The 26,048-nt window shown below is 40.0% G+C and overlaps 3 protein-coding genes and 1 long non-coding RNA gene across 10 annotated transcripts; 2 read left to right on the top strand and 2 right to left on the bottom strand.

Annotated features, from left to right (window-relative positions):
* Positions 1–649: 649 nt before the first annotated feature.
* On the bottom strand, positions 650–9,936 carry LOC143902527 (uncharacterized). 2 transcript variants are annotated; one of them, XM_077415512.1, is made up of 8 exons: positions 8,782–9,936; positions 7,864–8,456; positions 7,461–7,796; positions 7,287–7,355; positions 6,472–7,036; positions 6,118–6,397; positions 5,823–6,011; positions 650–5,676 (listed from the first exon to the last, which is right to left on the bottom strand). In XM_077415512.1, the coding sequence occupies exons 1-8, from the start codon at positions 8,954–8,956 to the stop codon at positions 4,026–4,028; spliced, it is 3,858 nt and encodes a 1,285-aa protein (XP_077271638.1). In that variant the 5' UTR covers positions 8,957–9,936; the 3' UTR covers positions 650–4,025. The 2 variants fall into 2 exon arrangements, with proteins under 2 accessions (XP_077271638.1, XP_077271639.1); XM_077415513.1 differs by having other exon boundaries at positions 6,118–6,376; positions 8,782–9,935.
* Positions 9,937–10,730: 794 nt separating this feature from the next.
* Scpx (Sterol carrier protein X-related thiolase) lies at positions 10,731–14,772 on the top strand. The gene is made up of 3 exons (XM_077415520.1): positions 10,731–11,299; positions 11,386–11,761; positions 11,852–14,772. The coding sequence occupies exons 1-3, from the start codon at positions 10,870–10,872 to the stop codon at positions 12,666–12,668; spliced, it is 1,623 nt and encodes a 540-aa protein (XP_077271646.1). The 5' UTR covers positions 10,731–10,869; the 3' UTR covers positions 12,669–14,772.
* On the bottom strand, positions 14,331–15,222 carry LOC143902534 (uncharacterized). Its single transcript, XR_013258397.1, has 2 exons — positions 14,976–15,222; positions 14,331–14,880 (listed from the first exon to the last, which is right to left on the bottom strand). It is a non-coding gene; the product is annotated as an uncharacterized LOC143902534 (long non-coding RNA).
* A 145-nt stretch (positions 15,223–15,367) lies between these two features.
* Positions 15,368–26,033, top strand: LOC143902526 (uncharacterized). 6 transcript variants are annotated; one of them, XM_077415507.1, is made up of 30 exons: positions 15,368–15,699; positions 17,010–17,108; positions 17,178–17,261; positions 17,445–17,611; positions 17,740–17,831; positions 18,078–18,164; positions 18,732–18,897; positions 19,029–19,254; positions 20,172–20,325; positions 20,488–20,617; positions 20,691–20,921; positions 20,998–21,171; positions 21,353–21,513; positions 21,622–21,904; positions 22,012–22,126; positions 22,232–22,346; positions 22,418–22,540; positions 22,683–23,033; positions 23,223–23,393; positions 23,472–23,627; positions 23,711–23,818; positions 23,931–24,206; positions 24,316–24,370; positions 24,458–24,599; positions 24,680–24,788; positions 24,895–25,016; positions 25,107–25,248; positions 25,330–25,433; positions 25,554–25,634; positions 25,694–26,033. In XM_077415507.1, exons 2-29 carry the CDS (start codon positions 17,011–17,013, stop codon positions 25,621–25,623), a joined length of 4,212 nt encoding a protein of 1,403 aa, XP_077271633.1. In that variant the 5' UTR covers positions 15,368–15,699; position 17,010; the 3' UTR covers positions 25,624–25,634; positions 25,694–26,033. The 6 variants fall into 6 exon arrangements, with proteins under 6 accessions (XP_077271633.1, XP_077271632.1, XP_077271634.1 ...); XM_077415506.1 differs by having other exon boundaries at positions 25,554–26,033; XM_077415508.1 differs by having other exon boundaries at positions 17,445–17,602; positions 25,554–26,033.
* The last annotated feature ends 15 nt before the right edge of the window (positions 26,034–26,048 follow it).

Raw genomic sequence — 26,048 nt, forward strand, 5'->3', positions numbered from 1 at the left:
TATAATTTATCTATATGTTAGTATATGTATATTACAAATATATAATATTCCGTAATTATAACAACAAATTAGGCTTACAATAATAAAGATCAATCTTTTATTAGGCAATGTACAAAACTCTTTCGCATACACGGTATGCATATATTCGCTTTATATCCCGATATAAAACTTGTTAACATTAACGTTAATGTAGAATTAAATAATTAAACATTAATCTAATGTACAGTATAATTCGCTGCCTCGGTTATTAATAGAACTTTGGATCGATTATTCTTCTCACCCTCTCTCATTCTCTCACATCCCCATTCTCTCTTTCTCTACCACTCTCTCACTCTCGTGCACACATACATACGCACACACATCTTCACTCTCTCATCTTTCATCATTCGTGCATATAATCGACTAGTTAAATTAAATTGCAGAAGCATTTGTAATTTTGTCATTTGTAATTTATACAACTCCCCCCTTCCCCATCGGAGGATAAAATGCGTTATATTTCTCCGCACAAAATGCAAGATTGAGATTTCGCTTTACTGAGAAAAAGGCACTTCCAGCTAGAATTTTCATACTAAATTTATATAAGTTGCACGTTCTCGATAATGAAGAACGGTTCCATTATCGAAACTTCAAGTGCTTTTTCTGGGAGAAAAAGAGTAGTATGTACACAAATGTACAGGCTGTCTCAAATGTGATGTATATCAGTAATAGTTAAAAAGATTTGAGAAAGCAAGTATTAAATTATCATTCAAGTAAGCACTGATCTGCTGTTTTCATGCAATAAAGACAAATTAGGAAAATTAAGTACTTTTTTATATTGTGTAACTTCTATCGCTAACAGCGTCTTCTATTTTCCGTTATTTAACATCAAACACATATTTATGTTAATATAAAAGAAAAAATAGAAATGAAATAATTATTAAAGAAACATGATTTCGCCGTCAATGTACACCTCAGGAGCACCCTGTTTATTGAAAAACAACTCATTCGACATTGTTTTTATTGTAATTATCAATAAATCTTCGATTGTTTAACACTTTAACGCCTGTAAGGAACTCTTTTATTTATGCTGCAAAACTTAAGCCGATAACAGAAAATTATCTATTTGTAACATGCCGTTAATTAACAATTATCTTACTTAAGCTCACAAATCAAGTGCAGCTTCACACGACCTCAACTAATTACATAATAAATATATCGAAAAATGCCTTACTTATTAATATTTTCGTGAGCGATGTTTTACAAGAGAGAAAAATTATTGCGTGACTTTATTTTCTCCTAAAGAAAGGGAAGAAACATCGTGAATTGTATACACGGGGGATAACATTCTATTACTAATTTACATCTCTCCGAGACAGCCTATATCGCAAATATATCTTTCGATATATCCTACATCCTACATCTTCTGAAAGTGTCAGGAGTCTGATGCTCGACCACCGACCGCTCGACGTATGGAGGGGTAAAAGCCATAGTGGTGTAAGTTAAATTTTTTAAAATATTGACTCGTGTGCACATAGATGCAATTTATATATTGTATAGATTGCATTTATGCACACGAATCTCAATATATCTTAAAAAATTTGACTTACACCACTCTATGCCTTTTAATATCTCTCCATATATATTACGCAACAATAGACACAAGAGATCTTCGAAGATCGACTTTTCGGATATTGCCATCCTGTTCATGAAATTGCATTGCGGCCGCATATTTCACGAGAGGAGTGTTCCGCATATCTCTTCCTTCCTCCCTCCCTCCCTCCTTTCCCTTCACGAGTAATCTAGATCTAGAGCAATATCGTCTTCGTTTTCGTATCGCCGACCGATGGAAGAGGTGCCCTAATTTAATTTAATCGCCATCACCGCGGGGTCGGAAAGGAATATGGAAGCGGACTGCGGACGGCGAGCCACAAAACGGATCGATAAATCGCATCTTCTCTTCTTCGTACTTCTGCAGCTACATGCGGAAGATCAAAGATGAGTAATGCATAAGGCAGTGCGTGTCGAGATCGCAAAATTCTCGTAAAGAGAAAAAAAGAAAAGAAAAAAGGGAAAAGCACGACGGGTTAAATATACACGTCGAGATGGTATAGGTGTATATACGCGCGTTTTACGTTCTCGCAGTAATTGTATAACAATATATTTACGAGTCGCGAATGACCTGTGTGCGTCGGTAAAACGGCGTCGTCGAGAACGGGAATTTTACGGTTTCGACGAGTAAACTTTTAAGCTAAAGAGAGAAAAAGATCTTCGGTATTATTTTATTAAACCACCAGAAAGAGACAAAGAAAGAGAGAGAGATAATTTCACGATTTTTCTTTTGCACTTGCTATATTGGGATTGAATGCTGCAACGATTCGCTTGCCTTCAATAGAACAATATAAAATCGATTACAGTTGGAAAACCGAAGAGTAAATAAATGTACTGATCGATATAATAAAAATAAAAACTAATTATAATTTTCGAAAAATATAATAAAAATTAAAATTAATTGATTAATTAATTAAAAGATTTCTAGATTTCTAAACGAGAGCCCGAAATTCGCGATTTAATGATTTGGCGACGTCTGAATACACGATCAACTGCAAAATAATAAAGAATTTGACGAAATGGCTAATGAAGCAAGCGTATCGTTCCGGCATTAAAACCTTACTCGCTTTACAATCTTCTTTTTTGTCATAAATACAGAAAAATATTAGTTATTACAAGAGCACCTTTTAATCGTCAGTCTATCTCTCGAATCGATATTAAAAACGAAACAATTTTGTAATTTTCATATATAAATCTCATAATACAAAACGAGTTGAATGCGACTTTCGGTTGAGTCTCCAGATTATTGATGGATATTATTTATTGCCGTTTTCTTTTCTACGATCGAGAAAAAACACTCATCACTTACGTAATATAAACGAAGAATAACAATAGGGAAAATGTACGAAGCGGACCAGAACGTAAACACTGTATTTTATTAGTACACTTTAAAAATCTTCATTGACACGCCTGTATGTTTTCCATTTTTTTTTCTTTTTTCTCTTCTCTTATAATGAACCTCGACAAAACGATGGAGAACGTAGTCAGATGGACTGAAGGCAAAGGCGAGGGAAAACAAACGACTGCAGTTCTCTTTTTGAAGGTGGACGAGGAAAGGAAGTAATAGAAGACCCATGAAATATAGACCATAGCGATCGGGTCAGAAACACATGTTATTCGTCAAAAAATTGAAACTGCCGTAATTTCGATGAGAGAAAGAGAGAGAGAGAGAGAGAGAGAGAGAGAGAGAGAGAGAGAGAGTTTATTTTCTGCCAATTTAATCATTTCATAGGGATCATTCTCGTAAATCTACACGGAAATTTGTAGTAAATATCGTAGTTTTTGCGATTTCTGGTGCTTGGCCTCGCTCAAAGCGACCTTCCTTCACGATTCGGCAAAATTTATCGTCACAGTAGTTCTCTCAACGCATACATGAACAACACAAACCTTCCTGACATAAAAACCTATGGGAGTGGCGGCAAATGTGATCATTATCGCAGTGACTATGAGCGACGTATCGCGTCCAGATTCATCGTACGTTGCTCCTAATCATTTACTGGGATCGATAATAGCACGTATGTGTGTACACATGTATATACATGTATGCGAACGCAAGCCGCTTCATTAACATTTGTTAAGATCTTAACGAAACATGTACTAAGTATGGATATATCTATATATCTATATATGTATATATATATATATAGTTTTTGTTATTTATATATTTATATAGGCGAATCAATCGCACAAGAGAACGTGAAGAACTTTCATTATCGAAGATCTCACTGTTCCATCGGAACCAACCGAATCTGTGTCTACTTTTATATATGTGTATGTATGTGTGGGCGCGCGCGCGCGCGCGCGCGAGCGCTCACGCGTGTGAATGCCGAAGCGTGTCAGTTCGTTTATTTACAAAGTGCGAAACGCGCTTCGCATATGTATCCGGTCGGATTATGACGACGGAGAGTCGTCGAGTCTTTCAAAGTTTTTCGCTTTATCTACCAGTTACTGCCTCGTCCCCGGCCTCTGAAACCACCGCCGCCCCAAAACTGTTTGCCTCCGCGTTTCAATCCTCTCGGTGAGAAGTTACTGACTGCGGGACCGCGTGGTCCCCTATCCATCCACGGGCCCCGCGGCAGCCCTACCGGCCCGCCCCTGAAACCTCCTCTACCTCCTCTAGGAGAAGGCGGAGGAGGTCCGCCTCGCCAGAGTGGGTAAGGTGCTCCAATGCGCGGTCGGAAGTTTGGTCCATCATATTCGTACATGATAGCGGGATGAGATTCCGACATCAGTGTGGGACCGTTCGGGCCAGACAAGTCGTCCTTCAACATTTGCGGCCCGTTTTGCAAGAGAGGCCTTTTTTTATTGAGGGCTCCTTCTTCGTGACTTTGCTCGTCGCAATCGCCGTTCGCCGTTCTCTTCATCTCTTTACCTAACGTGGTTGAACTCATCGATTCGTCTAACGACTCCCTGTCCGTGGAATTTACGTTCTGTCCCGGATTAATCGGTTCGTTGTCGACCGCGCTTGTCTTCTCCGCGAGATCGGAGTGCTCGGTCGACTCAACGTGCTCCTCGCATTCTGAAATAGGAACGTGCTGCTTTTGCTGCGATTCATCGCCGGCGTTATTCGTTCTTATCGGAATAATCGTAACTTGATTTATCGACGATGATTGATCTTTTGATTCGGTCAAAGATGATGCCCGCTGTTCTTGATCGGGGCCTAATTGATAAGCCGGTTGCAGCTGTTGGTTGTTGTGTACCGAAGAGCTCTGGCAGTTATCGGGATCGGGTTCTGATTCTGCTTGAGCATCCACTTTGTTGTTAGATATCGTGCTGTTGTCCTGGTTAAATTCCGGCATGCCGATCGGTATACCTTCCTCGTCGAAGATAACGGCGGTATCAGGTGGTTGCAGTAACGATCGATTGTTGGGCAGGAGCTCCGACGGGGATTGGTGATGCTGTTGATCCTGCGATTTCGACTTGCGACTGTTTACCAGATTGTTCCGCTGCTTTTGTATATTGTGATCTTCCGAGTACCTGTCTCGGCGGTTTCTCGGAAATCCACGGTTGCCACCACCACGATTGTTCCATTCGTTTCTATGAAAGGGCGAATTGTCGTGTTGATGCTGATGATCTGTCGAGTATCTTCCGTGTCCCGGCGATTCCGCCAAAAAATCTTGCTTGGAACGGATATCGTGTTCTCTATCGCAATACTCAAAGTTCTGCTGCGATTGACGAAGTTGATGAAATTCTTGTTGATTTGAATGAAAGTCTTGTTGATTTCGCAAGAAGTTTGGTGGTCTGTTCTGCTGAAACTTTGATTGATTTGGATGAAAATCTACCGACTGTTCTTGCCGGAAACCACCTTGACCCTGATGCTGAAACTGCGGTAACGGCGGCGGTGGAGGTGGTCCCGAATGTATCAAGTGTATATCTTGCATGGGCTGACTATCACGCGGGCCGGGCATTCCCATACTCGGAAGAGGTATCGTACGCATGTCCATGTCGTGATGGGGCGGTGCACCTACACGCATGTCGCGATCCTGCCTAAGATCGACGAGAACTCTGCCTTTTGGCTTGCTATCAGTCTCGTCGTCCGACATTTCCATATCAACACTCTCGACAATGTCACCAGGTTGCATGTGTCGCCTAAATTATATAAATTATATAAGAATTAAATATACATATGTATAAGACACAAATATAAAATTATATAAAAAATATATATGTCTAGCTATAAAACGTGTATATGTCTAACTATAGGTAGATGCTCATGAAAGTAGCACAAAGCTTACCGATAATCTTGATCGCCCGTGGTCCATAAACTATTGTTATTGGATAAAGAAGACAGCGACGAATCACCAACATTATGATGATTTGCCGGGCTGCCAGTCAGACTGATTAGATTACGATGATCCACATCCCCCGCTTTCATCAAACGATACGGTAGCTGATTTTCGCGAGCCATTGGGATTGGAATCACTCTGTAAACGAGAAGTGACTTTTAATGACTGGAAAATCATGTCGACAATTGATCAACAATCTAAAAATAAAAACAGAACAATGAAATTCTGGTAGAAACTGTGTTACCTATGATCTACGTCTCCCGTGGTATTTAGAGATTCTTGTGGTTGTGGCTCGTTGTACCGCACCGGTTCAGCGAAACCAGCTTTCTCATATATAGGCGGCGATTCGGGAGTCTCGGACAGCATATCATTTTTTGTCCTGCCACTGACCGGCCATGTGGAATCGTTATTGGGGTCCCACCTGTCTCCATCGCCATCCATCCACGAACTTTTGTTTTTATCATCGCCTTCGCCAGGCCATGTAGGATTCATACTGTTCTTGCCTGAACATGTAGCAAAATTTGCTATAGGGAACGCTATGCATTGCTGCGCAACAATAAAAAAGCGAATGTTTAAATTTGCAGTGCATCGCGTATACCTTTTTCCTCCCATTTGGCAGAGTCTTTAATACCCTCGTTCGGCGGCGTCCACGTGGGGAACTTTGGCGGCAGTTTGTTGTAACAATTCTCATCATCGAGGAAGATAGGTGGTGGTAAAGGTGGGGGAGGTAAAGGGTTAACTGTGTTAGCATTAGTGGGGCCGTCAAAGGGACCAGTTATATTACTTTGACTATTTTGACTGGAATACGGAGAGGGGGTGTGCGACTCGGACAGATTGCGAACCGCCAACGGGGTACTGTGACTCATCTGGCAATTGTTTAAACCACCGCTCCCACTGAGGGATGGCGTACCCTGACTGCTCATCATTCTTGAGATCACAGGCGTTACGGGATGCGGCCCTAACGAGGGCGAATGTCTATAGTTGGGACGTTGCGGCGATTCCACTTGACTTTCAGAAACGTCCAGGCCTAGACCCGGAATTCCACCTGAATCCGACGTTCCATCGGAAGATGGAAGAACCGTTTTCAGGAAACTAGATATATTGAAGTCCGCATTGTTCTTTTCATTTTTCGGTCTCATATTGATTACTTCTATCGGTTTTGCCTGAAAATCATATTATCTCATAAAACACATACTTTGATAGAATCTTGCAAATACATGGCTAATAATTAAACCTCTAAAGAAGGCGTGCGATGCGAGCGGGACGCGCGAGGTGTGCGAGGCGTGCGAGGCGTACGAAGCGTGCGAGAGGGATAAGGCGTAGACTAAGTTAGAATTAAGGTAGCGTAAGTTTTGGATTTTGTAAAGATCGTAACCCCAAGGGGAACAATAAATTTCTATCTAATCTAATTACCTCTAAAGATTCATCGTACCGTTGAGACATCCCGGCAGGTGTCTCGGAATTTTCATCAAACAAATTTCTCTACAGAAAACAGAAAAGAATAATATATAATACGTCTGGAATACATTTATGACAAAAAACCTTCCTTTACAAAACAATACGTATCCAACTATTGCTCTATCTTACCATATTACCAAAATCTACGTTTCCTCCGATAAAGGAGGGAAAATTATTGGTAAAGTCCGCCGACTCGTTGCCTTGTACCAAGTCAGGTGCGGGCACTGGTCGTACAGGATCGTACTCGTGAGAATATGAACCGTAGATAGACGGCGGGGCTACGTCTATCATTCCCGACTGATTATTCACCGATCGAGTTTCGTCTCCCGGTAGCTCTATATCACTGTCGGGACTCGGCGAGGGCGCGTTTACGTCCGGCGACGGTATAGGCGAGACGAACGTAGGTAGTAACTCGTCTAACTTTTTCTTCAAATTTTTGACACGACTGCCAAAATTCCGATAGGCCTATTCATGAAAAATGTAACATGAGAAATCAGCGGTATTGAATCGCCTCGCAAAGTTTAACACTTACGTTTGTCACTATTTTAACTTCCCCACGTTGAGTCTCATAAAACTGATCCGCTTGCTCCAACAAATCAACCACTTGCGTCCTTTCCCTAATCTCTGCCTCCAACGAACGAACATAATTCTCGACGTTCCTAGCGACCAAATCTATCTCTTTCTCCGCATCTTCCACGCGCCTCCTGTCCTTCAACGACGCGCGTAACTCCTCTGCGGATTCGACGTCTATGTTGCTCTCCCGTAGATCGCGCAGTCTGGCGTCGGTGGCTTGTTCCAGAGTCGCGCAAGACCTCATCGTAGAAATAAGTAAAGCCGCCTGAAACTCTTCGGGCTGAGCGGTCGGCGGGGGATCCAATTTTTTTTTCGGTGCCGCCGAAATTAAGCCGGACAGATCGGCAAGAAACTCCTCGTCGTAGACTTGCCGCTGATCCCAGATCTTGAAAATTCTCAGTATACGATGCTTCACTTTCTCGTCGCGGACCATGGGAGTCGCGCGTTGCAGAGTAGTGCCCCATGATTCCACAAATTCGAAATTCTTCCTCTTGGAGTATTGAATAACGTCGTTGGCCAAATAGAACAACGTGAGCCGATGTTCCACCTTCACTGTTGTACAAAAAATGAATTTTATATAGTTGGGAGCTACGTGTCTCAAAATTATATATTTAAGATGATAAAATTGTGACGCACGCATACCGTGACGCACAATCGAGCGAGTTTATCTGTGATAAAAGCTACGTTTTCTACACGATCTACATGAGAATCGCAAGGCCCGTTCGTTTTACCTCACGTTGTCGCACAGTTGCGTGGTTGATCTTTCCTCTTTTTCTCTCCAACGTGAAAAGAAAAAGGAAAAAGACCGCGCAAGAAGTTGAGGTTGAGGTAAAACGAACAAGCTTTACGACGAGTAAGCCTATGACTCGGAGTTTACCTTTCTTTAAAACTTGGAGCCACGTGGCGACGATCTTCTTGTGATGCTGCCTCCTGTCCAGGCACCACGCGGAGAGTCCCTGGATGGATTCCTGCGAGTCCTTCAGCGAGTGGAGCCTTCGCTCGAACTGCTCCGCGTCGAAATCGTTGCTCGCCATCGCGCGCGGGTTATCCATCGGTTAACCAAATCGTAAACTCCCAACGGCACGTCACATTGTCAACGCGGGCAACCACGAGAAACACGCGCGACGGCGTTCCGGTGCCATAGGATCGCCGCGCTTCTCGCGGGGGAGCGTTAAATAGCGACAGGGGGGTTAGAAAAACTCGCGGTGGAGCGCGACCGTTTTACCGACTCGACGGCGTCCTCGCGCCGATTCTTCGACGCGCCGACGACGACGCGTCGTCGGAATCGCTCCGTCAGGACCCAGGGATTCTGTGATTTACGTCGCTTTGTACGGAGCAACGACGACGACAACGACGACGGCCACGACCACCACCACCACGACGACGACGACGACGACGATGACCACCACGGACACCACCACCGCTACAACGGCGGCGACAATTGACGCCGAGACGATGCGGTCGCACGCACGACTGTCACTGACACAACGACCAACGACCAACGACCAACAACGACGATCTACCGCGCGCGCGGCATGTCAACTCTCGCGCGGAAATCGCGGGATCTCAGTCAGAGCCGTGCCGTGCCTCGCCGTACCTTGCCGACGTGCCGTGAGCGCGAGCGATCTCGAAAACAACGGTCCGCCATCTTTTCGGTCGGCCAAAACACGACCGCGCAATGGCCGCCATCAGCCGCCATGGCCGGCGCGGCGCCAGCCATAGACGTAGACGTTGATCGACGCGCGCGAGGCGAGTCCGCCTGGGCCTACGCCAATGCGCGGAGCTTTGAACGGGTCCGTTCGTGGGCGACCTGAGGCCTGCACCTCACTCACACCTTCCGCACCTCACGCGAACACGAGTGAACATACTTTCGAACCTCCAAAAGTGGCAAAGAGAGGAAGAGAGAAAGAGAGAGATTACGTGCGAAACAATTTGATTTTCTATTCTGCCATTCCAGTCTCGACAATGATACTCAGGCAAATAATAAAAAATAAATGCAGTTATAAATAAGGATATACATATTACATTGAATGTATTATTTGTTTATATATATATATATATATATATAATTGCCTAATGCCTCGGAAACTCATATTTGAAAATATATCTATTTGGAAATTTTCTCAATTTAAAATATATTATTTTTAAAAGATTCTTAAATATTACGCATCTTGCTTATACTAATTAGTTTCACGATAAATCACGCGCGTAATCGCTTTTTCTCCCTGAATTATTCATCGTGTAAAACAGCGAACGGGAAATCGACAAATTTGGAATAGAAATTATATAATTATTCTTATCAGTTTACAAATAATTAATCCTTTATTTAGTCTTATCGACAAAACACAAAAGATAAAGATTCATCCATGTGGCGCGTGTTGTTGTTATTATTAATAATTCACGTCGTGGAAAATTTACTCGGTGGAAACATATCCTTTTCGCGAGCGGCCAGCGGGGTAATTAACGCCTCGCGCGAAGCGTATCATTTTCACCGGAGGCGTCGACCGTCGATCTAGGTCGCCAATGTCGCCATTCGCCAATCGCGCCGTGGCGAGTGGCGAGTGACGAGACGGCGATGAATGGCGATCGTTGCTCGTTATCGTCGTGACTCGGGGAAACCGCTTCGTCATTGCGCTTTCCCAATCTTCTCACCGCGATACATGGAGGATTAAAGTCCACCGGACGGAGTTCGTCTCGGAGTCCGCGCGGCCGATCTCGACGCTCGACAGTCCCGCGGCAGCCGCGGCAGCATCGTTACGCGCGTCGTCACTTTTTTTTCTCTCTCTCTCTTTCGGCCTTCCTCGTTTCTCCCGTTTTCCCATTTCGCAACCTCCACGCTCCACGTCCGGCACCCGGCACGCGAGGAAGTCTCGCGAGAAGAACGGAGTTCGGAGTTATTCGTGCTCCTTCGATCGACGAAAATTTCCCAGTATATTTCGCTCGCGTCCGAAGAATCGTCGCCAAGATGGTTTACAAGCCAAAAGTGTACGTGATCGGCGTCGGGATGACCAAGTTCGAGAAGCCCGGTCGCAGGGAGGACTTTGATTATCCGCAAATGGCGAAGGAGGCGGTGACCAAGGCCCTGCGGGATGCGCGGGTACCCTACGAGAGCGTGAAGGCCGTCTGCGTTGGATACGTGTACGGCGACTCGACCTGCGGCCAAAGGGCGGTCTACGAGGTCGGCCTCAGCGGCTGTCCCATTTACAACGTCAACAACAACTGCTCCACCGGCTCCACCGCTCTCTATCTTGGCAAGCAGATCGTCGAGAGCGGCAACGCGGATTGCGTCCTGGCGCTTGGCTTCGAAAAGATGGAGCGTGGCTCTCTGATGTCAAAGTATATGGATCGCACAAATCCCATGGATAAGCACGTCGAGCTCATGGCGGATATCGCGGGTGAGGAGATATAGGATTCCGAAACGCGAGCTAGAATAATATTTCACGTAATTAATTTGCTTACCGCGCGATCGTCGTTTGCGCAGGCCTTTCCGAGGGTCCCATCACCGCCCAACTCTTCGGCAACGCCGGGATCGAGCATATGAAGAAATACGGCACGAAGCCCGAGCACTTCGCAAAGATCGCGTATAAGAACCATCTGCATTCCACGAACAATCCATATTCTCAATTCCAAGAGAAATACACCATCCAGCAAATAATGAGTTCTCCCAAGGTATTTGGACCGTTGACCAAGCTCCAATGTTGTCCCACTTCCGACGGGGCGGCGGCTGTCGTTCTAGCTAACGAGGAGTTCGTTCGTAAGCGTCGCTTGGAATCGCAGGCCGTCGAAATCCTGGCTATGGAAATGTCCACTGACCTGTCCACGACGTTTAACGCTAAATCGTGCATGAATATTGTCGGGTATGGAAAATAAGCTGGAGCTGTTGTACTTCTCGACGAGATCGCTGGTTTATCGATCCACTGTGCGATTGCGTTATGATTGCTTTGCAGGTACGACATGACGAGAAACGCGGCCGAGAAAGTCTTTTCGTCGGTTAACTACGGGACGAGCGACGTGGACGTGGTGGAGCTGCACGACTGCTTCTCCATTAATGAGTTGATCACTTACGAAGCCTTGGGATTGTGTCCTCCCGGTTACGGTGGCAAGATGGTGGACGCCGGAGACAATACCTACGGTGGCAAGTATGTCGTGAACCCGAGCGGCGGTTTGATTTCGAAGGGACATCCTCTGGGCGCTACAGGATTGGCGCAGTGCGCCGAACTTGCTTGGCAACTTCGCGGTGAGGCCGGCAAGAGGCAAGTGCGGGGCGCGAAATTGGCGCTTCAGCACAACATAGGTCTGGGCGGTGCGGTTATCGTGGCTCTCTATCGCTTGGGCTTTCCGAGACAAGGGGTGATCGGGAAAAACGTGAACGTTGCCGCTGATTCGAGCGCGTTCCAAGCGGACGTGCTGTTTAAAACGCTGGCAATCGCGATGGAGGAAGACGATGAGAATTTGATCGAGAAAATGCGCGGGGTTTACGGATTTAAAGTCATAAACGGTCCCGGAGGCGCCGAAGGATTTTGGGTTGTAAACGCAAAGACGGGCAAAGGCAAAGTCGAGTATAACAGCAAAATCAAACCCGATGTAACGTTCACGATCAGCGACACCGACATCGTCGATTTTATTTCTGGAAAATTGAATCCGCAAAAGGCTTTCTTCCAAGGGAAGGTCAAGATTCAAGGGAACATGGGGCTTGCCATGAAATTGCCTGATTTGCAGAAACGCGCTGCCAAAAAGATCGAGCTGCTTCGCTCAAGATTGTAAGATGTCGCGAAGTGAAATTTGTTGAGATAGCATACGGAACGAAACACGTCTCTGTCTCTTTCGCGCGCTCTTATCTTTCCTTGTCTATCTGGCTAAAACATGACGATTTAAACATGATAATTACGATATGTAATCTAGTGTGTTGTAAGATTCAGATTTCTGATAAAGCTTCAGTCGGAATAAACAGACGATAAAAACAGCCTTGTATATATTGGTGATACAAAAATTATTCTACAAAATTAATTGATAATAAAATTATTTCATATTCTCGTGCACGATTTCAGTCACTGAAATGATATTCGGAACATAGTAGTACAGAAGTTTTTCAATTTAATATCTTCGTCTTGTAGAGTCAACTTTTCGAATATGTATCTCGTATTGAAACACTGTAAATTTATGCAAATTTAAAACTTCCGAGGAATTATTGATGTTCGCTTAAGGGGGAGGTTGGTTGCGTCATGTTGCGGGGCAGGCGGCGGGGGCGTTTTACATAAATTATGTAAAACGCATTTAATCAGCTGTTTTTCAAGGTTTTAAATCATTGTTTGTACAATTGAAACCCAAATACGTTATCCACGTGGAAATGTTGCAATATGCTGTTTTATTTTTACAAGTTCGTGATAATTATGTAGACAAATCATTTCAGTCTTCGTAAAAGTCCTTCCTAAATATTGTAAGAATTATTTGCACTTATTTTCATTAAATTCTTATCATTTTTAATATGCTTTCGAGAGTTACATTACAGGTGTCGTAACATTTTTGCTATGTCGTCCGTGTATAACAGTGAGACGAGAGTAACCATGCAGACAATTGTCTTCAACTTTGGCATAGACGACAGATTCCCATAAACAAATCCTCCATAAATTTAAAACAATTCTTATCGTATTGATTTGAGTAACCAACCTCCTTAAACGTCAACCTGTGCAGAAAACGATAGTTGTACACGCAAATGAAGAAAATAACTTGCACAATATATAAGTATAATATAGTTTTTTCCATGGGACAAGTGATATAAACATTTCAAATGGTCTCTATAATGTGTACATTTGTACTTTTAAATACAAAATATAACGTTTTATATATAATTACATATAAATAATCTCAACAGCTCATCATTTAGCTGTGGTAAATAGTAGTAAAATGTTCTCAATTAAATCCAGAGCAATTATATGCGTATCTCTCTAGACGCAAAGATTACGCGTTTTTACATTCCGATTAAGGAACGAGGGTCACTCGTACTGTATCGTACTTTGATGGTAAATCGAATCGCATATAAACTATATTTTACAACTTTCGAATTACTCTCGATCAGCCATATATTGTTGCAAGAAGTATAATGTAATTGCATTGTCACTCTCTAAGGTGTAATTATACACCGTTATACGAACGCAGTTATATAAATGCAGTAAATGCACCATAAGCAGCATAAATGAATTATATATTTATACTTATAATTTTTTTTTTATTTTAGAATAACTTTTCGAGTATCTTGTCAATCTTGTGTGAAAAGCGAAATTTCGGACGTGGAACTTTGATCGTTTAATATCATTTCTATAAAGAGGTGTAATAAACGTATAGGAGTCATATAGTGTAAATAGTATCAAGTAAATACAAAAATTAATTATTTAAAAAATTTAAGATTTGTGTTGGAGTGTAAAGTAGTTTTTTTTTGTTATGAAATTTATTTTTCGTTGAAGAATTTACACTTTTTACTTTACATTCCATAATCGCGAGGTTCTTAAGAATTCTTATTATTACATACAACATACGTAGATATATTATGAAAATAAAGTCACGCAATATGAGCACAAATAGAAAGTGTCAAGACTTTGAATTATTCTCTTTGAGAGAAATTCACTTCCAAAAATGTGCAATGCGCTTCAGTTGTATTTTAAGGTGATTAGTAAGGGTAAATATAACTTGAAATCTGCAAAATATTATAAAATTTCGCATCCGGCAAGTTAGTCGCTTATCGTGATGTATTATAAAATAGATATGTATCATATATGTATAAATATATTATATACCATGTTTATACAATTTTATACTACGTGGCGGAGATGGGTGAAATGTATGGTGCATTAATAAAAGTTGATAAAAATGATTAATTCGTATTTTTTTTTAAATATCTGCCTAGATTCCGTTCTTGTCGCTACGCGCCTCGCGTTCTCCATGTTTTTCACTATATGAACATTTATTTCGTCCACTTTAGCTGCGTAACAATTGTTTTTCTAGATTAATGTAGTTTCTTGTATTACTTAATCAATTATATTAATATAAGTTATGCTTCAACACTACTCTAGGTACCTAGACACAGGTCAGTAAAAAGCGCATAAATGCTCGGAATCGCTCGGAATGCAAAAGGATTCGAGCCGTTCGAGGAAAATTCCAGCGAGATATTCAGCGGTGACGGGAAAATATCTCCGGGTGTCGCAGTTTTCTAGGTCCGATCGCGACGTGTTGTTCCTGTTCGCGTAAGGTAAAAAATGAATGAAGACGAGGCTTCGCCGCGACGCGTGCACGCGCATACGCGTACGACGCGCGCTCAAGATGTCTTCGCGCTTCCCTATATTTATAGCTAGAGACAAATATACACCTTGGCGTAGGTCCAACCGCCCGTATACCCGCACACAGTCTACGGGGAAAACGGACAAACCCCGTAATAGCGGAGCTGTGTCAGTGCTATTAGTGACGTCGCGCGCAGCGTAGGAATCTCGAACGCGGACGCGTGCAAAAAGAAGAGGAGGAAGAAATAGAAGAAATGAGCAAGATCCGCGGGTAGACGCGGAGGACCGTCACCCGGGGAAGGACGAGATTTCGAGAACCCTATTCCCCTTTTACGATGCGAGTGCCGTCCGATTACGCGATTACGATGCGATTACCGTATTCATTCAGGACGGAAGACACAACGAGCCCCGCGACGACGAACGCTCGTTTCTGACCGAGCGACGACCGACCGACCGGCAACAGCCTAGGATAAATTTAATTCACGTCGGCCCGCCGCATTTGGGTTAATATCGGCGCCGATCGAGTGAGTAGCATCAGGCATCGTATAAAAACCGACGCGACGGATTGCGTAAGAGATAGATAGGCATCGCGCGAAATCAAATGGAGAACGTCGATTAAGTCAGTCCATCCCTCGCGCGTTCCTTCCGGTCCGCTCCTCTCTGGCCTGCATCCGACGCCTCCGTTTTACATAGGCAAAAGATGGATGGAAAAAAAGGGAAAGAGACAGCGTGGCATTGAAATTTTATAAATAAACCGCCGGTGCGCGCATGGTTCTCCAAGTGCCACGCTTGTTACATGTGTGCGTGTGCCTGTGTGCATTGTCAGAAATATGTGAAGACGATGCAACTCATAAATGCTCGCTGGCGACGAATTCATTGATAAAATCTACTTTCCATGCAAATTTTTATCGCGACTCTTTTCTTTCTATTTTTTGAACAGAAGAAGACTTCACCACGTGAATTATTAGGATGTTTGTCACAGATCTCGCACGATCGTTAAAAGGGAGTGTAAAATTGCAAACGTTGCTCATGCAGTAATGACTTTCGCGTTACGTCGGGAAAATAGCGCTTTGGAATTATATAGATTTCAATTTTCACCGCAATTAAGAATTCTTCTTAATATTAATAGGCGTGTCAACGTGAAACTGAAGTGCTCAACTCAATGTGTAACTCTTTTTTGTTTCGCAAGCTTTTTTAAATTCACTCATAATGATAAATCCCTCGGCAGATATGCAGTTGCAACGATATAAACTCATTGTCGGCGAACTTAACGAAATGCAGGTCTTATTTTCCTGACAAGTGTGTTTCGCACTGACTGGATTTAAATTTTCCTATTAGGCTGTTTCTTTCCTTTGATCGCGCTTGCGAGAGACAAAACTATACCATTGTACAAAGCGTATCAGCAAAGTCATGCAATGTAATTAAGGAACAAATAAATTACGTAGGGATGTATAATTGCGAGTTAAGAAATATCTCAATAAGCTAACACGTGATTTCACTTTTGTCTCTAATTTTGATTTAAATCCTTTCGTGCATTTTTTACGTAAATTTCTTTCCAACGTAAATAATATCAACGAACATTTAGAATTCGTGATATTGCGCGATATTTTTAAATATCGAATGAGCAATAGATAGCAATAGATAGGTGTATGTTAGTTGCTCTTTAGAAACTTAACACCAATAAATATTATTTCCATTAGATGACCTGCTAGATTCACGAATTTTGCAAATTGAACTTTATACACTTTTTCTCCTCGAAAATATAAATGTATATTTATTTTATTTCAAGACACGCGTAAAAACAATCTAATCGGAAAAAACGATTTGCACACAGGATGCACTCCATGTATTCGTCTAAGAAAGGCGATCCTCTTTGCCCTCTGGGTTTTCATCCGCAGGTTCGGTGGCCAACGCGTTGCAAACGATGTTTCAGGTAATTGCTTAAGAAGCAGAAGCTAAGACAGTGAGAAACGCGCATCTCGAATTAATAATTGCTTCTTAGGGACTATAAAGAGCATGGCGGCAGAAGGAACAGCCTCGGAGACATCACGTCTTCATCCCCCAGTCTTTCTTCAGATTCAACACGGTAGGTTTTTCCGTCGTCACAAAATATCCATTGTTATATAACGGATCTTTGTTACAAGCGTAAGTTATAGTAAAATATCTGCAAGGTGGTACATCGCGGTAGTAATACGTTGATCGTTGCGGGGGAACTGTGCATGAATATTATAATAGAAAAATTGATTGTTGTCACGAATGAATTTTGAAGCGGATCCGAGAGCAACAGAACATGGTCTTCCGCTACGAATTTGGCGAAAGACGAAAACAAGAATAATCATTCGCAATCGACGGCGACGGCTGGATGGACATCCCTGATGGATCTCTCCGCTATTGATAAGAATCCAGAAGACGCTTCCAAATTAGAAAGTAATAAAAGTGAAGTATTGAGATGGTATAAAACGTCACATTAATATTGAAATTGATAACTAATGCTAGATTTTCTTTTTTTTTCCTTATATAAATCACGCTAATTTACGATTGCGCGGATCTACGTGTCGACGCAGACGTTAGAAGACCGGCAAAGCTTCAAATAAAAAATGTGATAAGCAACAACAACAGCGGCACTTCGGAAAACGACGTCGAATTTATTATTCAGGTATCCCTTCGTTAATTAACCCACTAGTAGCATGGATTGCTCTATGTCGTCGTAATAAAACACGCACACACACATCTACATACGAACGCGCACGTTACGCTTATGAACGTCTTCTTTATACAAAGGCGCCTTGTAGTTTGTAGTTGTACAGCAGACGGTAGCGTAGCGAGTAGCGACATTCAATGATAAAAGAGTGAGCAAATGTAAAATTCCATTTTGCGCTCTCATTTGTCACACCTACTTTAGGTAAGGAAATCACGACCAACACCGTCAAAACAGGTGGTCCAAGACGGGCTGGATAATGTCACGGTAAAGAGAGAAGACATCGAGGAGGTGAGACGATCGTCGCTTTCGTTACTTCGACGCACCGCGGAAACTTTGCGATTAATAACGATCATATGCCGCCTATCGTTGTGTGCTATTGCAATTATATATACACCCAGACTCACAATATCGTATATCGTGAATTATGAAGCATTCTCGCGATGCTACCCCAAAACTTTCATTAAATGCGCTACTTTGTTTAAATGTTAATTAACTTATTCAGATATATTAACCGTATATGTAAATCGATGTTACGTCTGTATATAATTCAAAGACAAATTAAAAAGAGATTTCGATATTTGTTTTATATGGTAATGCACATATCTGTATTTATATCCGATGTGTATTTAAACCTCTCAGATCTGACGTGTTTTTATGACGGAAAAAAATTTTCGTACACATGCAGCAATGAGCTAAAAAAATTAAATTGTTTTACTTCAAAAGCACATTTCACTTTTTTCACAGTTTAAATATATCTCTGTTATTTATGAGTATATCAGAGTTGAGAGGATTAAAAAATAAATAGTGTAATTTCGATGACAAAAATGTCAATTAACGGTAATTTACTTCTCGCAGAATGAGATAGAAAAATTAAGGTCTCAGTTAAACGATATGAGAGCGAGATGCGAGAAGGCAGAGAAAGAAAAAAGCGAGATATTACTGCGCCGATTGACGACTATGGAAACAATGTCGAACAAAACGTCGACAGGCGAAGTGGCGAAACTACAGAAGAAAAACGAAGGTATCCATTTTTCCAAGTTTATAGAAAAAATTCAATAGACATTTTTTTATAGAGAGATTCTTTTATATTATGATCTTTTACGGCCTAAAGATTTTCTTTTAAATTCATACATGTACACGTGCGTGTTTTAGCACTTGTACAAGAGAAAAATGTATTGCTGGCAAAGATAAAAAGCTTGGAAAAAGAAACGCCTAGTAAACCATACAGGGGTGAAAGGGATAAAACGCACGATGAATTACGTTCGAAACTGAAAGCCGCGGAAAACCTTTGCGAAAGCTTAATGGACGAAAACGAGGATATGAAAAAGGAAATCAGACAATTAGAAGAAGAGATCTATGAATTGCAAGATAATTTTAGGTATTATCTTCTTGCGCAAAGAATATATCATGATATATCCTATTGAGATCCCTTACTGTAATATTATATGCATGCTACTCGTATTTAATAAAAAATATAACTTCATATAATTTCATATTTAATAAAATTATAAAATAACATTATTTTGTGTCTATGTGTCTATATTATTTTATTTCAAGTGTTATGGTTTTGTTTTAAAACTGATAATAATGGCAATTTTTGATATGTGTGGTTATTAATACTACGAAAAGATTCTAATCAGACACATTAATATATTTATACTTAAATCATCACTAATTGCGAAGTACGACTCGTCATTATTTGTGTAAATTAAATGATCGTAAATGACATTATTTAACATTGCGCATTACATATCAAAACCGGTATCTCTGTTCCTTTCGATAAATTATTGTCAAATTGCAATTTTTACGAAAATACTTTTTTCACGTCCAAAAGTTTTGTTCAGAATCATTATGCACATGGCAATGCAACGCAAAATCTCTTGCAAAATAAACTATATAAGGATTGTTTACAGGACAACGGTTTGGACATATTTGAGATGTACGTATATGTGATCCCAACACGGACGACACCCGTTTGTTTTTCGCCGGTTACGGAAAGTGGGATTTTTTATTATTTTCACTTTTGTGGGATCACATTTAATTTTTTGTGAATGTCCCAAAATTTCGAGGGAGATATTAAAACAGAAAAACAATGAGAAAATTCATGTTAAAATTTGACAAGAGAAATTTTTTAAGAAAACACTACTATAGAACGTCACCTTGCTTCTCCCTCGCAAATTTTGTATGAAAATCCTTTCGTATCTATGAGGAACAGAGATACTTAAACGTGATAAAATCCAAATGTTTACGCTGCATCACGGTGTTCTTTATACGAATATAATTTTCGCATATAAGGGACGAACAAGCAGACGAGTATACTCGTTTACGAAAAAGTTTGGAGCAGTCGAACAAAAATTGCCGAATATTGTCGTTCAAATTGCGAAAAGTAGAGCGTAAATCCGAAGAATTAGAAAACGAGCGATCCGCTTTAGAGAAGAAATATGAAGAGGTAAATATATGTGATAATTACAAAACAAATATTCCTCTTTCTATTGAATTAATATAGTACATAATAATATTTTAATAATTGAGATTGACGTCCTATGCGCAACTATGTATATTCGTCAAATATAAAATTACGTTGTATCTAAAATCTCTTTATTTACATTAGGTAAAGAAAACAGAAGAGATTTTGCAGAAAGTGAGCAGCGCATTCCAGGACAGAACGCAAAAGAAGCCAACAGAATCCACAACAAAATTGCAACTTAAAAAGATGGTTGACGAAGTGGAGAAGGAAATAGGTTTATTGACTGCGTTTTTATACATTTCTTGAAAGTTAAAATATTTCATTCAACGGATTGTCAATGTTTTCAGAGGACATGCTGAGCATCTTTACCAACATTAAAAATGGACACAATGTAGATACACCGGGTGTAAAACCGAAAGATAATAATAATTTAAAATACGAAAAACTTCTGAAAGAACATGAACTGCTCAAAGAGAAACTCGAATCTGCGGTGAAAGAACTAGCTAGCGAAAAAGAGAAGAAAAAAGTTCAACCAAATGTAAAAGTAGAAGATACCAAAAATGTGGATTTACAAAATGGTAGAAGAGAAAATCTATCAATTTTGCATTAATAACAGTGAGATTAGATATGTTTAATTTCTAAATCTTATTACAGCGAAGAGAAAGTTGGATGAAGCACATACTTTACGAGAAGCTGAAAGAAAAGTCTGGGATAAAGAGAAACTGGCACTTTCGGAAGAAAAGGAGAAATTGAAATCTAAACTTCTGTCGCTATCGGCCGAAAAACTAAAAATTTATAACGAGGTTGTACAACTAAAGAAAGATCTCGGTAAAAAACTTGAGCTTTATTTTTAATCTAATTATAAAAAATCACAGTTTCTTAACACATCTCAAATATTTTCGACATATTTAAATTACATTTCCAAATTGTATTATACAAAATATATATTATATTTCATAAATATTATGAAAGCTATATATCGATAAATATGACTTTTTTTAAATTACAGAAACAGCTAAATCGTCGGAAAAAGATGCGGCAACGATGGAGGTAACAATAAATGAAGTAAAAGAAAAACTTTTGCAAGAACAAGAAAAGTGTAAAAGACTACAGGATGATTTGTCATCGTATACTGAAAGAGAATCGAAAATGTCGCAATCGATAACATCTGTAAATATCTTATTTATTTCAACATTTAATATTATTTATAGCTGAATAAACTAATAATCTATCTTGCGATACTCGTATTATTTCTTTCGATTTCTTCCGACAAAACAGGTTGAGCAGACAAAAGCCAAGCTCGATGCTGAGGTGAAACGTTTGAAGAAGGAATTAGAAAATGCAAAGTCTATCACATCAATGAAAATCACGAATCTAACTGCAGAGCTTACGGAACTTAAGCGAGAAAAAGAAAAATTAACATCGCAACTTAATAGTGAGAAAGAAACGAAGGAAGCCGAAGTAGCAGCACTCAAGAAGAAGATAACTTCCTTAGAAAAGGCTGGGCAAAATACAAAACGCATGAACGAGATGAAAGAAACTTACAATGAAAAAATATTAAGTACAGTGTCAAAAGATATATTACTGATCTCAACATTTTTTATTTCTGCTTTATTTCTGAATTTATTTCTCAAACTTATCGTGGAGCTAACGTGACAAAATTTTCAGATCTCGAAAATGAGATAAAGAAACATCAGCACGAGCAAGAGACACTTACCAAACGATATCAAGAGCTTACGAATTCAAAGCTACAACTTGAAAGGGAGAATGAATCTCTGAATAGGTAAACAGCAATTCGACACTAACGATGTGAGGAGTAAGAATTCACTGCCAGCAATATTAAATGCCTCATGTAACGTTCATCATTTAATCCTATGTTTTATTATAGCAAATGCTCGGAACATAAGAAAGACTTGAAAAATATACAAACCGAACTTGAAGAGTTACGTAACTCGATGAGAATGAAAGAGAACGAATGGCGATTAGAGAAATCTGCTCTTGAGGTACAAAGGTTATTATTAGTTATTATTAAAAATCCTTGTTTGAAAAATTTTATCTTGGTTTACGATTTTAGGGCCAAATTCGTGACGGCCAATTGCCGAACAAAGTTATCGTAGAAGAACTGAATGACGAAATTAATACATTGAAGAAAGAAAATGCCACTTTACTGGAACGATTGGAGGATGTGAGAAAAGTGGTAAGCACATATTATATATTATTTATGTTTGATTCTGCTGTTTCAAAAATATGCTGATCCTAAAAAAAATTCATTTAAATTTCTATATATAATCCTATTCTCACTTAAAAAATAATATAATTTAAATCATTTTGATTTATAGAATGACGATTTATCTGCAAAACTGAAAGATTATCAGGCAGTTTCTAAGATTCATCAAGCGTTGACACCCGACACTACAGCATTAGAATCAGAAATCCGGAAATTAAAGAATACCTTGACAAATACAGAAAAGGCCAAGAAAGCAGATCTGGCGCAATGTAAAATGCGCTATGAGCATAGAATTACAGCGATCAACGACGAGATACAGGCAATCCAGAACCAATTATCACGATACAAACGCGAACGTGACACTTACAAGCACATGTTGGAAGGCGCGCAAAAAACTATAGGCGAGCTGAAGTCCACGAGACAAGGTAGACTCTCTAATGCATCTTCGGGAAAATCAGACGAAGTGAGTAGTTAATAATATAATTTAAAATTAATGTGCTTTGATATCGTTATACTGATATCCTTGAAACTATTTTTAAAGATTTTGAAAATATTCTTATTACTGGTCATATCATCCTGGTATTACCATCCTCTCTTTACTATTAATTTTTCTTAATTCTATTACAAAAGATATATTTTTCTTTTATTCTAGGATGAAGAATCAACGAAAGCCAACATGTTAGTGCTGGAAAAACAAATCAGTTGTATGGAAGACGAACTTTCTGAAACAAGACTGGAAGCTTCCAGGCTGAAGGCTGAATTGGTTTCGGAAAAATCAGCTAGTCACGTCAAAGTTTCTGAACTGCAGTCCCGAATTAACGAGGTAATTATTATTAGATTTATTAGATGCAAATAATAAATTTCTAGATTTGTTTATATCATTTATTCGTTACGATTGCAGATGGAAGAGGAGCGATTGCTCACTAGCGGACGTTCGAAGATTCCAGGATTGAAAGTGCGTATGGAATTGGCTTGGCAAAAAGAGAGAGAAGAACATCAAAGGTTACTGCAAGAAACGGCAACGTTAGCGCGAGATTTGCGACAAACGCTATTCGAAGTACTGATTAGCAACGTAACACATAAATAAGATGACATAGCCAATTCAAACTTTTTACGACTTTACGAGTATTATGTTTGCAGATAGAAAGAGAACGCAGCAAAGAGCGGCTTGAAAATAAACGGAGACAAGATCAGTTAAAGAAAGTGTTCGACGAGGAGAAGGAAGAAAATAAGAAAAAATTATCGGAGGTAACTGAAAGTCATATACTGCCGATCGAAATATTCGTACACGCATATATATATTGGAAATACGTTAAAAAATTGGTAATTTTTTTTTTACATCGTAATTAATCAATTTTAGTTGCAATGCGACCTACTCGAGCTGCGAGACGCGCACGCAAAATTAAGAACGAGCAACGAGAAAATGAGACGTGAAAAAGAGCGGCACGAGAAGGAGAGGCAGGAACTCAAAGAAGTTATATTAAATAAATGTAAATTGGAACAAACGGAAATGCGGAACATTAACATTCTTATGCAACAAGTACAGGATCTGCTACAGCTGTTTCCTGAATTAAATACCGTAACGGAGAACGGAACGCCCGATGTGTATACGCCAACTCCGCCGAGGCGATTGAAAGTATAAAATATCTACATTCGCATATAATATTAGCAGCGACAAAACATTATGACAATTATTAACATCATTCAAAACTACGAAAGCTTTAAAAATGTACAATTATTCGTAGGGACCAAAATCGAGGGAGTCATCGCCAATGTTGGAAACAAAAAGCGACGTAAAAGGTATTCTGCAATAAAAAAACTTGATTGAATATAGATAATTTAATATTAATAATAATATTATTTCAAACCATGTAATCGCGTTTGCAGCCGTAACTCCAATACTCGGCGAAAGAACAGAAAAATTAGAATACACTATTAAAAAATTAATGGGCGTGGCAAAAGAGCTTAAAGATTCGAAGAAAACGTCGGATGAAACGAATGCAATGCGGTTGAAGAAATTGGGAAAGAGGTGAGATTTCGCGATTTATAATCCGTCTGATCCGTTGTCAAACTATTGAGAACGTGAAAAATGTTACTTTGTTATTCTAGAGCGACATCAGTAGAAAGCGATCCAGGGAAAGGAGTAGTATTGAATCGCGGTAAACCACGTTTGAAAAGAAAGAGTCTCTCTTTGGAACAAACGTCTCCTCGTCAAGAAGTAAGTACAAGATGCTTCATATACAGAAGGTCTCTTCACGAATTATAGGACATAATTCTTTGTGTGATGAGATGAGATATTATATTAACTTTTGCATAAAATATAGTCTCCAGCTATTTGGGGCACGGGCACGGGCACGGACAGTAACTTGTCGAGTATGCAATCATTAGAGGGATCGGAAGTCGAGTCTCGCGGAACTAGTCGACAGAGAGATTCCAGCGTAGACAGGTATCAAAATAATAATTCGTAACATCACGTCAACATCTTTCGGAGTATATCGATAGAATAATGAATATACTTGATAATTGTTATATTTAGCCGCCTTTCCGGAGGATCGACAAAGAGCGAAATGTTAGAGCGGGACAAGAAATATGGCAAGGGGATAATACGAAAATTAACACACAAGTTAACTAAATCGTCCAGCGTCGATGACCCGAACATGACTGACTACTCACTTCAGGCAAGAAGATATTTAAATATTCGGAATTACTTTTATTCAAATAGAACGTGATTTATATTAAAATGATTGAATGCTTGGCAGACATCTGGATCTGAAACCAGCATCAACGAAACTCTTAAAATGGAAAAGAAGAATCTAAAGAAGAAATTAACAGCCATGTTCAAAAGGGGTTCAAGAAGCAGTAGGTAAGCCAAAAAATTGCAAATAAAATTATTATCTAATATAAGTAAAAATGTATAAAATAACTTTATTGTTAAAAAATGAAAATGACGCAATATTTAATGAACGTCACGATACCTTTTCAGCGTAGAGAAAAAGACTGGAACCGGCAATTCCAGCAGGCCTGCTTCGAGGAACTCTATAACGTCGGATTAATAATCCCACGTGTGCGATCTTGAAGAGATTTAACATACTTTGGCTCACATGGGATCACTTCCCTTTGAGAGAAAATAACATTACATTCGACAACGTTGTAATAAAAAGGCAGACTGCTCAAATTCGTATTTAGGTATTACATACCGGAATGATTTCGTTGATAGAAAAAAATAATACATACACGTGTATTCTTGTATGTCAATAGCGTCCAATCGATTTACTTAAATCCTTAAACCACGACACGTGTAACGTCTTAATATCCGGAACAAGTAGTCCTCGTTTAATACATCCACTTTATGAAAATTTTTCACAAATAAAAGATGGCTCGTGCTTGATCACGAGTGTGTGTAAAATATACATATCCTTTGTACAATGTACAATTATTGGAAAATATAATGTATAAAGTTTTACCGACTGTCATTTTA

This window comes from Temnothorax americanus, unplaced genomic scaffold (genome assembly GCF_048541705.1).
Source record: "Temnothorax americanus isolate GAGA-0224 unplaced genomic scaffold, ASM4854170v1 Scaffold4, whole genome shotgun sequence".
NCBI classification, from domain to species: Eukaryota; Metazoa; Arthropoda; class Insecta; order Hymenoptera; family Formicidae; genus Temnothorax; species Temnothorax americanus.